Genomic DNA, 19,457 nt, shown 5'->3' with positions numbered 1-19,457 from the left:
TAAGGTAAACAGATCAGTGGTGACACATTCTGAGTGGAATACAAATAGAGATACTCAGCAACCCCTGTTGGTGGGTTTATTTCCATATCGAGATCCTGGGCTTGCTTCCTGGAATGGGTGATGGATCTGGTAAAGGGTATACGCAGCATGTGTGTTGTTTGTGAGGGTACGTATACTGCTGTTCAGCCGCCCACTAGTCATTTAGACCAAGGAATGTGTGCAATAACTTGGCATGTCATCTCTAATAGCTCTCGGTAAATGTGAGGGATTTGAGGCTTTTTCAAGTTTTATGTCCATTTTCAGATCCTTGATGAAGTGTAATTAGAAGTTGATTTAGACAATTGCAGATGTACACTCACTGTTGTTTGATAAAAGTATAGAACTGTGTGACTATTGATATTGTATCATGCCATATAATCAAATCTCTCTCATGTATTGTATCTAAACATATAATGTGTACACCAACATTTTCTGTATAGTTAGACTGTATTAAGAGCCTACCTGAATATATCTGTAGACTACTGTAAAAAAGACAATGATGAAGTAATTTTTTTAATTCCTAGGAATCAGTATCATTAAAAGATACAAACAATTCAGTGTTGCATTTCTGTGAAATGAACCCACAGGAATGTTTGTACAGAAGAATGTTAAATATTGAATTAGGCTTTGTTTACATATTATATAATATACACACACTATATACATACATACACACGCACAGTATCCTTTCATTTAGTAACAGTAAATTATTACTCAACACAATTCAGTTGTATGTATGTATGTATGTATGTATGTGTGTGTATATATATATATATATATATATATATATATATATATATATATATATAAATTACACACTGTGCAAAAGTTTTAGGCAGGTGTGAAAAATGCTGTAAAGGAAGTGCTTTCAAAAATAGTCATGTTAATAGATTATATTTATCAATTAACTAAATGCAAAGTCAGTGAACAGAAGAAAAATCTACATCAAATCAATACTTGGTGTGACCACCCTTTGCCTTCAAAACAGCATCAATTCTTCTAGGTACACTTGCACACAGTTTTTGAAGGAACTCGGCAGGTAGGTCGGCCCAAACATCTTGGAGAACTAACCACAGTTCTTCTGTGGATTTAGGCAGCCTCAGTTGCTTCTCTCTTCATGTAATCCCAGACAGACTCGATTTCTGTCTCGATCAGGGCTCTGTGGGGGCCATACCATCACTTCCAGGACTCCTTGTTCTTCTTTACACTGAAGATACTTTCTTAATGACTTTCGCTGTATGTTTGGGGTCGTTGTCAGGCTGCAGGATAAATTCGGGGCCAATCAGATGCCTCCCTGATGGTATTGCATGATGGATAAGTATCTGCCTGTACTTCTCAGCATTGAGGAGACCATTCATTCTGACCAAATCCCCAACTCCATTTGCAGAAATGCAGCCCCAAACTTGCAAGGAACCTCCACCATGCTTCACTGTTGCCTGCAGACACTCATTCATGTACCGCTCTCCAGCCCTTCAGCGAACAAACTGCCTTCTGCTATAGCCAAACATTTCAACTTTTGACTCATTGGTCCAGAGCACCTGCTGCCAATTTTCTACACCCCAGTTCCTGTGTTTTCGTGCATAGTTGAGTTGCTTGGCTTCTTGGCCACAAGTCTTCCATGAAGGCCACTTCTGACCAGACTTCTCCGGACAGTAGATGGGTGTACCAGGGTCCCACTGTTTTCTGCCAGTTCTGAGCTGATGGCACTGCTGGAAATCTTCCGATTGCGAAGGGAAGCATGATGTGTCTTTCATCTGCTGCAGTAAGTTTCCTTGGACGACCACTGCGTCTACGGTCCTCAACGTTGCCCGTTTCTTTGTGCCTCTTCAAAAGAGCTTGGACAGCACATCTGGAAACCCCTGTCTGCCTTGAAATTTCTACCTGGGAGAGACCTTGCTGATGGAGTATAACTACCTTGTGTCTTGTTGCTGTGTTCAGTCTTGCCATGGTGTATGACTTTTGACAGTAAACTGTCTTCAGCAACCTCACCTTGTTAGCTGAGTCTGGCTGTTCCTCACCCAGTTTTATTCTTCCTGTCTGTTTCTGTTTCAGTTAATGATTGTGTTTCAACCTACATATTGAATTGATGATCATTAGCACCTGTTTGGTATAATTGTTTAATCATACACCTGACTATATGCCTACAAAATCCCAAACTGTGTCCAAGTGTATCTAGAATAATTGATGCTGTTTTGAAGGCAAAGGGTGGTATCACCAAATATGGATTTGATTTAGATTTTTCTTCTGTTCACTCACTTTGCATTTAGTTAATTGATAAATATAATAATAATAGTATACTTTTGAAAGCATTCTTACTTTACAGCATTTTTTCACACCTGCCTAAAACTTTTGCACAGTGTGTAATTATATATATAATATATATATATATATATATATATATATATATATATATATATATATATATATATATATATATACACACACACTCACCTAAAGGATTATTAGGAACACCTGTTCAATTTCTCATTAATGCAATTATCTAACCAACCAATCACATGGCAGTTGCTTCAATGCATTTAGGGGTGTGGTCCTGGTCAAGACAATCTCCTGAACTCCAAACTGAATGTCTGAATGGGAAAGAAAGGTGATTTAAGCAATTTTGAGCGTGGCATGGTTGTTGGTGCCAGACGGGCCGGTCTGGGTATTTCACAATCTGCTCAGTTACTGGGATTTTCACGCACAACCATTTCTAGGGTTTACAAAGAATGGTGTGAAAAGGGAAAAACATCCAGTATGCGGCAGTCCTGTGGGCGAAAATGCCTTGTTGATGCTAGAGGTCAGAGGAGAATGGGCCGACTGATTCAAGCTGATAGAAGAGCAACTTTGACTGAAATAACCACTCGTTACAACCGAGGTATGCAGCAAAGCATTTGTGAAGCCACAACACGTACAACCTTGAGGCGGATGGGCTACAACAGCAGAAGACCCCACCGGGTACCACTCATCTCCACTACACATAGGAAAAAGAGGCTACAATTTGCACAAGCTCACCAAAATTGGACAGTTGAAGACTGGAAAAATGTTGCCTGGTCTGATGAGTCTCGATTTCTGTTGAGACATTCAGATGGTAGAGTCAGAATTTGGCGTAAACAGAATGAGAACATGGATCCATCATGCCTTGTTACCACTGTGCAGGCTGGTGGTGGTGGTGTAATGGTGTGGGGGATGTTTTCTTGGCACACTTTAGGCCCCTTAGTGCCAATTGGGCATCGTTTAAATGCCACGGCCTACCTGAGCATTGTTTCTGACCATGTCCATCCCTTTATGACCACCATGTACCCATCCTCTGATGGCTACTTCCAGCAGGATAATGCACCATGTCACAAAGGTCGAATCATTTCAAATTGGTTTCTTGAACATGACAATGAGTTCACTGTACTAAACTGGCCCCCACAGTCACCAGATCTCAACCCAATAGAGCATCTTTGGGATGTGGTGGAACGGGAGCTTCGTGCCCTGGATGTGCATCCCACGAATCTCCATCAACTGCAAGATGCTATCCTATCAATATGGGCCAACATTTCTAAAGAATGCTTTCAGCACCTTGTTGAATCAATGCCACGTAGAATTAAGGCAGTTCTGAAGGCGAAAGGGGGTCAAACACAGTATTAGTATGGTGTTCCTAATAATCCTTTAGGTGAGTGTATATATATATATATTACACACACTCACCTAAAGGATTCAGAAAATAAATGCCCAGAGTGCCAGCTTGAGCGGTTTGATGAATGCATTTTGAATAGGATACTGAAGATGTTTTCATAGCACTGAAGAAATTACAGAATTAAATGCAGTCTTTTTACTTATTTATCTCTGCATGTGAAGCAACTGCACCGGGCTTTAGAGTTTTTGTTTTGTTTTTATGTTTATGCCTGGTATATAATTTTTTATATTAATGTATAAGTACTATGCAAGGTTATTAAGTAGTAATGGTAGTCACTAACTAAATAATAATGATACTTCTGGAGACAAGCTTTTCAGAGTTACTTTGTTTTAAAATATGTATAGAATATACATTATTGTTTTAATTCAACTACAAGATTATTATTTTTTTTATTTTGTTTTGTTGCATTGCAATGGAAGTGGCATAAAACAAATACTGGAAGCACAAATGTATTTGTTTGTTTATTTATAATCCTATTGATTACATAATCCATATTACCTGGCTGGCATGATAGTAATTTTGCTTTGTTCTTGTTGCAGAGATGGGCACTGACATTCCTGGGCCCGTGGCCCTACCAGGCGCCCCGGTTGGGGCTGGACAGGTCAGGATGGCAGGGTCCATGCCAGCCCGGGGAGGGAAGAGAAGATCAGGAGGGTGAGTAATCCACCGAGATCTCCGATTGTTCTTCTTGGGAAAATGGTTTTGTTGGCATCTTTCAAGTTACAGTATATAAACGTATTTGATCTTATGTATAATTCATGTAAACTTGCGTGCACTAATAAGGTACATATTCAGCGAGACCTGGGAAATTGGCAAAGCATTTGTAGGCCATTGATTCTCTAGTGATTTTTTTGTTTTTTGTTTTTTTTATATATATATATATATATATATATATATATATAGGTCTCTAATCTAATCATATCTCTCAAGAGGAAGGTGTAAAATGGTAGATGATGGAGAGTTACAATCATCTACTGACATTTAACTTCCTTGCGTTAAAACGACTTATTGTTTTCTCCACATATATTTTTGTTGTTGTTGTCGTCGTTGTTGTTGTTGTTGTAGTAGTAGGAGATACCAAGTCCTACGATTCTGTGTGTGTAAAAAAAATTGTGGTTAAGACTGACAAGGACACTTAGTAATTTTCAGACTCTGTCCATTGCATTTTTAGTTTGTGTCATAGGAGAATAAAATAAAGGCTTTCTATCTCTTAAGAGTTGATAGAGAAAAAGGTAAATAAGGCACAAAATCCTTGAAGTGAATGTTCTTTGTCTGCCCCACTACACTGCCCTATGGAGGAAGACCATGCTGAATACAGTAGTTCAGTCATTTCTCACCTTTTTACAATAATCTTTCTGAAATACCTCGGTGAACATTACCTGGCTGGTGGTGTCAGGAGCAAATGAAAAAAGTGGTGGCTGAAAATTGTGATGTAAAAAGATGGTCATTTAAAAAGAACAGAGCCGAAGGAAGATTTGATCTGGCCTCTGAGAACGGGAGTTGCATGAGTCCACCTCCCTCCGCTCTCTCCCACAGAAATGTCTCGGGTCTCCCACAGCACTTGGGCAGATGTGTGTTGCCATAGACACAACCTGTGTGCTTGTGTGCTTCTCGCATCCCCTCCCTGATAAGATGGCCATCTTTGTGTGATGAGCTAAAAGTATGTGTAGTTAGATGCTTGTGATTGCTAAGTATGTCTTTGTTAACACTGACTGTTTTCATAAAGTAGCCAGTTAGAATGTGTGTGTGAGTAAGTGTCAGTTGTTTTGTTTTTCCACACAATTTTCCTTCACATAAGGTCTCTTTTTTGTCCTAGTATAGGAGTTTATAAGGGACATAATGGCAATGATTATAGTATTACAATGTAATTGAACTTCCATTTTCATGTACAATTAGAAGTGCTTAGCTAAATACCTCAAACAGATGTTCTGAATATTTACCATCATTATAGTCCTCCTATGCAAATTGAACCCTGTCAACTATTTCAAAGTAAAAGTAGAATTATTGAGTAATTATTCTAAAACACAACTTTGTTGATCTGCAGTAGGGTAGATTGAATGATTAAATTCCTTTACAGAATTGTAAAAGTAGTTTGAGCCTGCTTTAATTCTTTACTCTTGATTTGGCTGGCAGAGCAAGTGATTTAAAATAAATGAAAAATAGTTTCTTTTATTTGCATCATTGAGAAATTTAGTTCAATTTAAAATGTAAGGAATGAGATCCGAATTTCTCTGTCATTTTTTCCCACCTAACATAAAATATCCCCCCCGACACACGCACGTGTACACACACACAAACACACACATATTTACATGTGCACTACTTTTAATTTATCATTAAAAAAGATGGTTATTTTGCTGACTGAGGAGTGATCTTCAAAGTTATGATTTCTTAGATCTAAATGTATAACCCAATTAAATTTGCTGGCATTTTATTTTTCAATGTGTGGTTGGCTTTGGGATTAGTCTTCATGAATACTAAGTAGATTGAGGATCAGATTATCATTGCTGTGATGCCACTATGTATTAATCTTTTAACTGCAGCCCATATATCCATTCCATTCACATTTCAAATTTGTATTAAATGTTATACATTTTTCTTATATATTTTTTAGGTCAGAGCTAAATCTGTGTATATGTAATAAACAAAATCAACTGCAACACATTTGTCTGCACAATGCTGTAGCATGAAAAAAAAGTATATATTTAATCTTAATACCATGGTATGTAATCTAAGATAAAACCTGATTTCAATGAGTAGTTCAGTTCAACACAGAATTAGCATTGTTGGAGCTGTTGAGAGTGAGATATTGTCGATCTGGTGTGCCTGCCCCAAGTAATTGGACATTTATGATGTAAACTGTGGCATGAGCTTGGCTATTTTTATTTTTCCAATATCAGAGTTTATTGGTCTGCATTTTCACATTAATTTAATACTTGATTTGTACCCTGCTGTCTCTCTGTTGTCTGTGACGCTCTGCTGTTTCTGCTGCAATTGATATTTCCCACTTAATTTATGTGGTGCTGCAAAATGCTGGTTTTCTGCAAAGAAGCATGAAAGCTAAGTGAGAGTAAATGCACATGTCAGGGATGCACAGCCTGCCCAAGAGCTCGTTTATGGGCTTATCTGATTTTCATTTGCCTCTCCTCTACACTTCCCAGCAATCGGCTTAGATGTGTGCTCTTTGGGATTGCTATAGTGATCCTTATTTTCAGCATATAAGGACCTGTTAAAAAAAAAAACATGAATGCAAGTAATCTTTAGGGCATACCCCCACATATTATAAAACCAGCCATATCCATGTCTCGATCTCTGATCCAGCAGGATGTGTAAATCAACAAGCCGTGGACTGTAATGTTTCCCTCAAAAGCAATAGAAGAAGATGACGGGATTCCTGGATGCTGCTCAACGGATCAACCTGCCATGATTCCGATTTATTCCAGAATCTGTTTTTGTGAAAACGCCCTACGTAAAACTAAACACATATAGGTCTATAAAATCACTTATGGGAAAGAAAGAATAGTAGCGGCTTCTAAAACGGCAGAACCAGGAGGTTTTCCTTTGTGGGTTAAAGGTTCCATGTGATTGCTTAGCAAGAGAGCATGTTTCAAGACGATTCAGAAATTCTATCAATGCCCCTTTAAGTGGCGTTGTCAGGTTTGATCAGTCTATTCATTAGGTTTGAAAATAACGGTCTAGCATATTATTGACTCCGGCATTAGAGACAATCCAATTGAGATGTTATAAAAGTGCAGGCTGGGTTGGAGATTGTTCCAAATTTCTGAGCTCTGAGGTATCCGTCAGTATTATGATTTAAAAGACTAGGACATCTACTGATTTATTCTTGAACCGAGCTTCAACTTGATTGATTTTTATTTTGCTGGGAAATAATGATTACTCTGTGAATTGTTGATTTAATGAAATAATCAGGTGTATTATAATCTAATATATAATTTATTTGACACAATAAGATTTAAAATGTATTTATTTTAATAACGCAACAAACGTGTAATAAACACATCATTGTCATGTTTTATGTTTTCAAGTTTTGAATGTCTTAATGTAGATCTTATTAAAGTGCTTGAAATAATTCCCTGGCTTTTGACTTTTCCTACATGAATGCAGAACCAGGGGAAATCTTTGGTGATTTTGAACCGTTTGCTAATGATTGTTTCTTTATAGCATGGACTTTGATGATGAGGATGGAGAAGGCCCAAGCAAATTTTCAAGGTGAGTTAGTTTTAATCTGTTGTAGCAGTTCTCTGTAATTGAATCCTGTAGGAAACATGTAAAGGTGTAAACATGTCAAGTGGCTTTTGAATACAGTCCAGAATAACAATGGGATATTAAATAGTGCATTGGTATCCCATTGCTTGCTTTTGGTCCATAGACATCAACTGTAAAATTGGTTGTAATTCAGACCGCGGTTATACTTATTGAAGAATGAGAAACATCCTACAGGTTCCATTTCAACATTATATATATTTTTATTTTAGATAATTTTTTTATTGCATTTTGCAGTTTCACATTGTAAATTCTTATGTTTTGTCTGTTGTTTACCCATGAAGGGTCATTTACAGTACATGTCATTTCAAACATTTCTCCATATCTTTTTTATGTTCTTTCCTCTCTAATTCATTCTTGTCTTTAAAGGATCTGTATCCCCTTGTTTGTTTTGTTTTTGTTTTGTCTTTTGTTTGTTTTGGCTTAAAACAACTTTGTATTAAAATAATAATAAAGAAAATATGTAAATCATGTGTAATATTTAGATTAACAATCCAATATAGTTACTATATTGAGGGAAGGCACACTGACCTCTGCTGGATAGAGTGGGGCTAGAGCAAGAAATCTGCCCTTTCCCAATTGTACATTTTCCATTTAGTGGGGAAAAGTGCAAAACATCACAATTTTTTCTTCCCAAAATTAATTAGAGAAACAAACCCAAACCCCCCCCCCCGAATGTAACTTTGGTCCAGTTTATGCATTAATTTGCAGTGGGTCTACAGTCTGGGAAAAGTCGTTTTTTTTTTTAAACCCCAAGTGCCAGCTCGACGGCAGCATTGCTCTGAACGGTGTAGCACCTGTGGTAACTTTGTATTGTTTTCCTCCCCTCAGAGGGCCACAGTTAACAGTCTGCGGTGAAAGTTCCCCTGTTGCTCAGCTGCTTGTTTTAGGGCTTCAAAAGGCGACACCTGGGTTAAATTTGGACTCCTGCCTGACGGCCAGAGCTGAGTTTTCAACTCATGATGTGTGTAGCACAGGGGAAGAGGACGGAAACGCTTTCCTTGTTTTGGCCCTCAGGCCCTTTATCTTGCCCTGAAAGAGGATACAGCCACTTTAAATTATGTTTGCTATTTTTGTGTTGATCATCCACTCTCAGTAGTCTCATGCTTGGTTTTAGGATGAATGGAAGGTCAGCCTTAAATGCATGGTGTCATGTCCAGTTAGTGGGGAAAAATGGAAGTTTACAAATGCAGGAAGAATATGTTTAGAATAGGCATAATTTGGAGACGTCTACTGTCTGTGCATTCAGTGTAGATGCTTTATAATGTGTTTGTGACTAAGTGCATGCTTTTTATAATCTAAGCAGCCCATTGAAGTAAAAATAGAAGAAAAATAAATGAACATGAATTATAAAAACAAATGCATGATCTGTATGCTTTTACATATGAATAGAAATACCTTAATTGATTATATTGAGTACCAAGTGTTTTAAGTGAATTGCTGCGGATTATTCTTTTAAACAGTGCTTTAATTTATTGTTTGTCCCTTAGGACACAGTAGTTACAATTGTTCTTTGTTCCTAGGTATGATGATGATCAAATTCCTGGTGATAAGGAAAGATTTGCAAGGTAGGACTGATCTGCACAGGTTCTAAAGGATTGTATCCGTTCAACATTGAACCGTACTAAAACAATAAAAGGGAACTACTACTACTACTACCACCACCACCACCACCACCACTACTACTACTTTTATTATTATTATCATGAATCACATATATCACCCTGTCCACAGTGTCATAACTAGTGTCCTCTTCAGGCTTTTTTTAATCACAAAATGTTCTTATCAACAGCAACAACAAAAACAACAACAGCAAAAATTGAAGTAAATTAAGCTGAGTTTAATGGGCCTCCTTAACAGCACACAGAGGTGGCTTCAAAATGTTCTATAAAAAACAAACGAAAACATTTACACTGCTGTTTTCAAGTGTGAATTAAAAAGGGATCTGTTTATCTTCTATATGCTGACAGTGTACATGCTGGTAATGCCAGAATTTTCAAACTGGTTCATGACTTCATGCTGTTTGTATAGAGTTGCACAGAGTTCTGTTCACCTGATGGCACCTCGTGGTTGCTGCAAATTCAAATTAAGAACAGAAACTAACCGACGTTGTAATTCTCCCCTTGATTATGTTTTGGAAGGTTTTATTGATTTCGTTCATCAAAAGAGTCAAAGATCACAGTATTTACTGTATTGCTGCTGTTTTCCCCACCATGAATTCTAATATGTTAAAGAATATTAACAGTTATTGTCTTTCTTATCTTCTGTCCAGGTGTGATGTTCAGGATATTTCAAATATCTATTTCTAAATCCTTCAACCAGAGTGATTTATTGAGTAGGCCGGTGACTGTTATGCTACGGTAGTGCTCACTATCCAACGGATACGAGCAATAAGAACTAGAATATTAAACCTTCACCCGTGCTGTATTGATGTGCAAATATTCTTCTACAAAAATAAATGAAATCAATGGATATAATTAAAGTAGTTTGCTGCCTATCTTAGGCTGAGATGACTTTAATATTGGTAACATTGTTTTGTAGTCGTTTAAAATATTGTATTTGTTATGTTTTCAAGTCTATTGGAGCATGTCTGGACATACTGTCTGTTGCATGCTATGCTAATGTATTCAGTGAAGTATACTATATACCATATAAGTATATACCATAAAATACAACTTTTAAAAATGTGTGCAGTAGTTTTCTTGTTGCTTCTGTTTTTCTCATGGTGGAGGTAGTTGTCTGGGACACACAATTAGTGTCATGTCAGCCATGATTTAATGTTCCTGTCTGTATGCTAATTTTTACATTTTCCTCTTGATTTCCAGGGAAAATCACAGCGAGATTGAAAGACGCCGTCGGAACAAGATGACACAGTACATCACGGAGCTGTCTGACATGGTGCCAACCTGCAGCGCCTTGGCACGCAAACCAGATAAGCTCACGATTCTGCGGATGGCCGTTTCCCACATGAAATCCATGAGGGGGACAGGAAACACATCCACCGATGGCGCTTACAAACCTTCTTTCCTAACAGAGCAGGTTGGCATTTTCTTTTTTTTCTTTTCTTTAATCTGAGGAAGTGGCCTGGCAGGTTGTTCATGCCTTACACGCAGCATGTGGGGGAAGAATAAGTGAATAAAGTTTTCAGTGCAATCACACACCATGAGATCACTTTATTGTCCTTCCCTCCCTTGTTCCTGCCACAGCTTGTTGTTCCGTGATATTCCGTGATAAATCTGTTTGTTCAATTTAAAAGGGTGCCACTTGCAGTTTCCTTATTCTTAGGATATGTGGGTGACTTATTAAGAAGAAATAAGGAGTCATCTTTGCTTAAGGTGTGTGTGTTTGGGTTAAATTAAAATGTAAAACAGTTGGACATATTGGACTCCAGTTGGCCCCATCAGAAGTCATGGCCTGCATTATCGTCTCTCTGATCCCTTCTTAGATCTTTGTCCCAGTAGTGAAGCTGGATAGATACATGCCGTCTCGTACATACCAATTACAATAATTGTAGCAACAACCTTCTGTGCCACATGTTCTACCGCAGGAAGCACTGTGGCCAAACTTTGGAAACTGTGGAGTTGTATTGAAGTTTGTGGTCACAAAATTATGTATCTTTCCCTGCTACCTAGTTTCTAGGAGTTCCTGCTGCATGTTACTATTAAAAAAATAAAAAAATACAATCAAATAAATAAAGTAATTAGATGGCCTTACTTACTCATTCTAATTATATCCACCTCCTCTGACCTGTGTTTCCATACCTTTTTATCCATGATGTTTGTTACACTTTGATTTGGATTGTTTAAAACTGTTCACAAATATAAGACATTTGCTTTCAGGTGGTGAAGAGGAATGTACTCCCAGTTGTTTTAAACACTGATCTTTAACCTTTTCGGTGCTGCTTTTGACTTTCAAAGGAACTGAAGCACCTGATCTTAGAGGCGGCAGATGGCTTTCTGTTCGTGGTTGCCGCAGAGACGGGCAGAGTGATTTACGTGTCGGACTCGGTCACTCCGGTGCTTAATCACCCCCAGTCGGAGTGGTTCGGGAGCACCCTCTTCGAGCAGGTGCACCCAGACGACGTAGACAAACTGAGGGAGCAGCTCAGCACCTCGGAAAACTCCATGACTGGTAAGAATATATTCTATCTGTTGTGTGTTTGTTTTGTGCATTAAGGAAAATTATTATATATTGATTTAATAAAAAGGAGGTGAAGATAAATGCACATTGAGTTTGATATGACTTCGTAAACTACATCTGCGAGTTTTTCCTGCTTACTGATTCACATTTGGGTTTCCACTTCTGATCTGCTCTGAATACAGATGTCTTTGAACAGTTGGTCAGTGACACCGGTCAGCTGCATCTCACTTAATACATTGCCCTTTTTATGTTGTTTGTAGATCCTTGCTCCCGATCAGTGGTTTTGATTAATAACCCTGATATGACTACTGATATGAAAAGGTGGAAAAACTTTAGTTTCTGCTATAGAGTCACATTCTCCCCGGTTGTTTTATAACTGGAAAACGTAATGTATCAATGTTTTACAATGTGGGGTGAGATTAATTCTGCTACCACCAGATGGCAATGTAAACACAGCAAAAATAAAAATACAGCCTGTTTGTCTTGTAGTCTTCAGGAATGAGAGGTTAATGTCCAGGATCCTGCTGGGAGCGACTCTGGGAAAGAATCATTAGGAGGAGTAATTTAAGCATCTATTGAGTAGTGATTTAGATTTATCTGGTTATTTGATTTGTGTTATTTCCAAACAGATACTTGATATGTAAAATGAACATGACCCAAGTTCGATCTTGTCAGACTTTAGTTTGGGCCAGGGTGAGGATCAGATTTCCAATTAAACTTAAGTTATTTTTTTTAGGCTGTAGCTTGAAATGTTTGTGTTGGCTAGGGTTGGGGTTCTGGCTGTTGTGAAAATAATTCAAACCTGACAAGAATTGCTAATATGCATCCTGCCCTGGTGGTGTAAAGCTTTACTGTCAAGGTTTGGACTACATGCACTGATGCACTTGGTTTTGGTTACTGTGGGTAACTGGAAGTGTTCAATAACAGATTGAAAGAGCCAGACCTTGGCTTTTGCAATAGCTCTCCTAGCATCTATTTGTAGAAAGAAACTCTCCACAATATAAAAGTCTTATTAGTTTTGGAAAAGCTGCGGGGTTGAGCAGTATAGCAGTCTGTAGGTGCCAGGCAGGGATAGATTTTAGGATTTAATGGTGTATTGTGCCCGGACAGATATGAGGAGATGCTAAAAGGTGCTGTGACAATACTGAAGTTCTCATGGGGTATTTATTTTTGTCTATTTTCACACTTATAACACAAAATCTCCTTTCCTATCATAATGCTTTGATAACCGTTCTACACAGTGCCTGTTCATTTATCCGGCATTCCACCCAACTACTAATGACTGTATATACTTTTATATATTCCTTCATTTTATTCTCATGTGTCCTTGGTTTAAATTTAGAAACAACGTCTCACGATCAGGTGCAGTTCAGTACATTTTAATAAGTTAGTGTTTGCTGAAATGGACAGACTTGGTTCTTCAGTGATTTAATTTCACATACTACAACTAGGATACGCACTCAAAAATGTCAACTGTCAAAAACTCAACAAAACTAGCTCATTAATTTTGTTCATGCTTATAGAAATGTGCGTGACATTACGTATTTGGTCATCTGTTTAAAGTAACACCAGAATATATTTTCTTTAAGTGTCTTCATTTTTATGCGACACGTGAAAATGAACACGGCTGCGATGAATTACTGTTTGAAATTCGGAAAGTAGCAATGAAAAGAAAATGGAATGACCTCATCGGTTGAGGAAGTTCCAGATAAAATATTGATGCATGCATGGCATATATGATAAGCTTTGGATGAATCCTCTGACTTTTTTAATAATAAAGATAGATTAAGTTGTCGTCTGAGAACATGTTTATTATACCCCGTCTGATTTTCTTATGTCAATAACGTCGCAGAATTCCTGCTTCAAGTGGTGTCCATGACTGATCCGTTTCTGTTGGTAGACTTGAATGTTTATCAGATCTTTTAGGTTTTAAGCTTTGTCTCCTACTACAGTTTCTACAACTGTTGTGGTCCTAACATAAGAAAAAACATGATCCAAGTGGTCAGGCTTTTAAGATTAACATGAAGTAAACATAAAAATAAGATCTTTGCAGACGGTAGGATGTAAAAGTAAATCTCAAAGTGAATATATTGGTACAATTTCTCATCTTACTTATGTTGAATAGCTTTTCATTTGTGCAGTTAAAAATGTCCTATGTTCTCAGTTTTAATATCCACGAACGTCAGTGAATAAATAAATTAAATCGAGATTAATAGGTTTTTGATATTAGGCCTAAGTGAAGCAGTTTGTATGGGGAACATAGTTACATTTATTTGTGTTTGTGTTGTATTTGCTGTTTGCAGAGACCACCTTAATTGTAAATTTCACAGCAAGTGTATCTGCATCAGAGATACAAGATCTGATCTTTGTCATGCTTCAGAAATATTGAATGTTTTATGTAAATTAGATAATTCTGATAACAAAACCTTGATAGACTTTTTTTTTTTTTTACTTTCTACATTTCAGAATCTAAACGCATGACCTGTTGCCTGTTGTTCTCCAAAAATAGAGTTGACCACTACCATGTCATTTTGGACTCAGAATTCAGATGCTGTCCAAGTTAATTTAATGTAATCGTAATTATGTTTATAATAAAGATGTGGTTTTTCGTGTGTGCTAACTAACTTTAGTCATCCTGCTTTGTTGTAGGACTGTTTTCACTGAGGTGAATCATCCCCTTGAAGGGTTTAAAAAAATAATTATTTCTCTGTGGGTAATTTTTCAATGTCCAATATTTTTAACTGATTAAATTATTATTATTATTATTTTTTTCCAAACTTAAAAAACATTCTTTCATCAGTACGTATAATATTGAGAGAAACTAACACCAAATTGCTTTGTAGACTATTCATGTCAGCCTATTTTTTAAGTTTATCTGAGGTTAAGACATAGGCCAGATATTGAATTGGTTCAATCTTTCTACAGATTATATCTTGCATCTTGTTTATATTTTCTGATCCCTTTACATTTACCCTGTGCAATTAAGAAAATAAATAAGAATGAAACTTTAACATTTACCTTTTCTGACCCCCTGAATATGCAGATGTCTCTCTTACGCAGTTGTTTTTTCAGGTTTTGTGAAATGCATGTGAAAGACAGAGACCCGATATCTTGTTTGCCAAATACAATGTACTTTTACTTTGGTGTAATCTACCCTCTGTAAGCCTCAATTTTACTTGGAGCTACATCTGATGCTCTCATTGTCTTGATCTCCTGTCTTCAGAACCCTATTCATTTTCTTTTTGTTTTTCCAAAAATCCATTTGTTAGTGTTTCCCTTCCTGATTGAAAAATAATCTCACTAGGATTTTCCTGATTGGTCTGTCAGTAGAAGAAAGTGGCAGGATTTCATGTTTTTATTTCCCACCTCTATCCCACTGTGCCTTCGTAGGAACCATGTAGTATTCCTTCCAAAGCAAACCTGTCATGCAGTGCAGTCTAAGCTTTCAGTGCAGGAGAGGAAGAATACTGGAATTATACTCGGGGACTCATCAGTGGCCATTAAAACAATGAGGTAGAACTCCAGCTTGTTCTAACAACACGTTACTCATCTGACATTAAACAAGCAAGTGGAAAATATCTATTTACTGGATTTTACCCTTTTCAGAGAGATATTGAGAAAGGCTGCAACTGTATGCAATTATGAACATTTTAGAAACCTAATTTGTATGGTATGAGTACAAATCAAATTAACCTCAGTTTAGCGTATACTTCAACTATTTTATTAAGTCATGTAAGCAACACTGGGAAGGAAGGGGAAGCTTCAGTCACCCCTCACTTTGTATTTCACATCTTCTCTTTTAGGGGATAGTCATAATACCCATGTTTGTGCAACATTTTTTGTTTTTGTAGTGTACCAATTTGTCTGACTGTTCAAAATGGAATGCCGTAATCTTCCAAGGAAATATCATTTTTTGATTCGGTATTTTTTTCAATTAATGTTGTCCACTATATGTGTGGAATATCTACTAGTGGCATTAATCCAGCAATTTTTTAGAGGTGGATTTTGGAATAAAATATCCCTTCAGTAAGATATGGATGTTTTATGATTCAAATTTAAATTTAAAAATTCAGCATGTCCTTTTTGTTTGTTCAATTTTTCCTCCATACCACTGGCTATCTGGCATAGGATTCAGGTCACTTTTCCTGCCCTGGTTATACCTGTTGCACTGTATTTCCTACCTTTGTTTTCCACATGTTTTTTTAAATGATTATTTTTATATATTTTTATATTTAGTTATCCTGTGCTCTGGTGTATTCCCTAACCTGAAAGGAATATGTGGCTACATGGTGTTGCTAACCTATTGGTATAATCCAACTAGCTTTTAACTTTAATTACAAGTTTTTTAATTAAGTTTTTCAGTGTTAGGACCTTTATTTTAGAACAAATACAATTAAAAAGAGAGATGGACATGCTCTTTGAAGGATTTTGAATAGCTGTGGAAATTTGTCCAGCCAGTAAAAAATTGTTTTTGAAGTTTTATTTGCGTGATCATTTGTTTATGGGGTTTATTTTGGACTGCGGTCATGTAAACAGCTGTCATGTACAGTTCTTCATTGTGAAATCGATCAACAAGATGAATGGTCATAACAATTGTAATATCATGATGCCTTCATTAGATGGTTTAGTTTTAGAACAACTCCTGAGCAGGTTTTGAGATAATTAAGCACTGGGGAAAGGCTTCATTCAATCCCTGTGATCAATGCACATTCAATGTATTTTGTTCTTTTGAAACCTTATTCCTGTATTATTGTGCAAACTAACAACAGACCAAACAGACCAAATTGTATATTGTATTTTATCAAAGTAAGATCTACGTATTCAAATAATTGTTTTACTAAGTGCAGACTAATGTTGCTTTTGTGCAGTGGGAATGACCAAGTGATTAAACCTATAGTTAGGAAGGTTGTCTATATATTTTTCTAAAATGCTGACACTCATTGTTGTACAGTTCACAAAATGTGGCAATTCTGTGATGTAAATCCTACACACTCATTTCCTGAAGTTGGCAGCTGAGGACATTTAGCCGTCACATCAGTCCATTAACAAGCACATTTCTGCCGACTGTGTGTGATTCTAATACCTTAATATGGCATGTGAGCGATTGTGCAGACATATCACTGTAATTGATGTCTTGCTTAATGGTTTTATCAGGACACAGAGATTTTCATTGCTCTGGTTTATCTTGTCTTTGCACCTGTAATCATTTGCAATTTTACAAAGCACAGGTGGTGGATCTGCAGGTCATTGGCTTTATAGATTCTTGACAGGCAGGTCATTTGTGCTGTTAATTGTGACACAGTGCTAGAGATACCTTGGAGAACAGAAACTTTAAATTGTCATGGAGAACCTGTTCCCAGCATTTGAAAGCACATCCTTTCTGGTGCACGATGCTTGCTTGGGAAACGTCAAATGTGATTTCCTTTAGGAATTCTGAGGCTTTACTGAAGTGCAAATCTTTCAGAAATGTGAAAATGTGTTTGTTCTTTCCGAGTTGAGGCTGTGTGATCTTTTGTTAATACATTTTCATGACAAACAAGTTGTTGATTAGGTAAAATGGAATGTTTTTGTTGTGAGTTTAAAAATAGTAGATTCAAAGTTATACAGTCTCTGGAATTTTCCCAGGACAAAAAACAAAGCATATTCAGTAACATTACAGCATATGGTAGCATTTTTACCAACAATGTTTACCAACTTTGTCTATGTTTAGAACTTTGTTTAATAAATATGTTAAGAATTAAATGGAATTCTTGCTGAAATTCAAAACTAAATACCATTTACTTATGTGATTACAAGGTAGCTGTTATTTTTTTTCCATAAGCCAAACTTTTCTCTTTTTGAAAAGTATTTGTTTCATAGCCACACCCTGCTTACGAAGGGACTGCGACGTATATATATTTCTCAAATGTATTTGCCTTAAATTGCAACTGAACAAAAATCTTAATATGACCTTATTTTACTTGTTTTAGTTTTGCAGCATAATTTATCAAATGTCATCTTTTCAAACTGTGAACTTCCACTTTAATTTAATTATCATTACATCCAAAACTAAATTATTTCATGTTTTTTTCCACTGAAGGGTAATCGGAACAAACTGTAGGCAGTCATGGATTTCTCTCTTGTCCCACAGGCCGCATTTTGGACCTGAAGACTGGTACAGTCAAGAAAGAAGGCCAGCAGTCGTCTATGAGAATGTGCATGGGATCCAGGCGGTCCTTTATTTGTAGAATGAGGTAACTAAACCAGTGTACTGTATTTCGGTACTTGAATTAAGGCCCAGTCTTTAACTGAAGCTTAATATGAATTGTAATCTGAACAGGTATTTTCCTGAATTTGGGCATGGAGAGATTGCTAGCTTTATTTTAGAGGAACAGTTGGAAAGATTCAAAACACTGAGCAGATCTGCTTCTGCTAAAATGTTTTTTTTTTTTTTTCCCCGTTTGTTTACAAATAAAGTTCACAAAAGTTAATTACTCTGAAAGGAGATTAGTTCAACTTAAATTCAAATTCAAAATTAAATCTTAAATGTAACTCAGAAATCTATTCATGTTTATCTGGTTGAGAAACAGTCACTTGTCTTCGTGTATTGAATGAACTTGAATTCATTCAAGTCTTGTATTTGTCCTCATGCTCATGTGCTGGTGAAGACACTGGTACTGAATCAGTGTTAAAGCACTAGTGACCATAAGGATTTGTTTAGAATTGTTGAGTTGTCACCATCTGGAACAAACTCCCCAGCAATGTGGTTGAAGCTGAACATTTGGGAATTGTTTAGAGTGCTTGACATTACATAAACTATTGCATAAAATACAATATGGTTTCCTGATTCGTCACGATGAAAATTACCTTTTAAAGAAATCCGTAATAATCAAACTGCATTCTGCTTTTTTTTTTTTTCTTTTTTGTCTTTGATGTTTCAGCCATGGAAATTCTCATTTATAATCCAGCCAAGCACATGTACTCTTTTTGAAGCTTTCTGTTCGAAGGAGCTCCAAATCAAAACAGAAAGTGAAAATGATTCTCATTTTTGCTGTTTCTTAATGAACAACTTCTACAGAATACGTCCTATATTCACTTGCTCCTCCATTTTAAATCCAGACTCCTGTCCGGTCATGGCCAATAGCAACTCTCAACTCTCTTGCCCATCCTGTTTCTACCATTCACCCTAGTACACTGTCATTCTTACACCTGTACACCATTGAAGCCTTCTCACTACACCTTTTGTAGTGATAAAGGCATCTGATAAATAGTTAAATAACTTTGAGTAATAAATAAATGTCAGGTGATGTTATATTTTTGTCTGTTCTCTTAT

The 19,457-nt window shown here is 36.7% G+C and overlaps 1 protein-coding gene across 2 annotated transcripts in view; it reads left to right on the top strand.

Moving 5' to 3' along the window:
- The window catches only part of arnt2 (aryl-hydrocarbon receptor nuclear translocator 2), a 45,310-nt gene that overhangs the window by 4,337 nt on the left and 21,516 nt on the right, over positions 1-19,457 (top strand). Inside the window, exons 2-7 of one of the 2 annotated variants that reach the window (XM_066701516.1) lie at positions 4,261-4,375; positions 7,904-7,951; positions 9,529-9,573; positions 10,831-11,044; positions 11,923-12,136; positions 18,276-18,378. In XM_066701516.1, coding sequence (XP_066557613.1) covers positions 4,261-4,375; positions 7,904-7,951; positions 9,529-9,573; positions 10,831-11,044; positions 11,923-12,136; positions 18,276-18,378 — 739 coding nt within the window. The remainder of the gene's footprint in view (positions 1-4,260; positions 4,376-7,903; positions 7,952-9,528; positions 9,574-10,830; positions 11,045-11,922; positions 12,137-18,275; positions 18,379-19,457) is intronic. The other variant, XM_066701517.1, reaches the window with a different exon arrangement.

This window comes from Amia ocellicauda, chromosome 4 (assembly GCF_036373705.1).
Source record: "Amia ocellicauda isolate fAmiCal2 chromosome 4, fAmiCal2.hap1, whole genome shotgun sequence".
In the NCBI taxonomy this organism is placed as follows: Eukaryota; Metazoa; Chordata; class Actinopteri; order Amiiformes; family Amiidae; genus Amia; species Amia ocellicauda.
The sequence above is the reverse complement of the archived record's forward strand: the minus strand, read 5'-3'. Positions and strand labels throughout refer to the sequence as shown.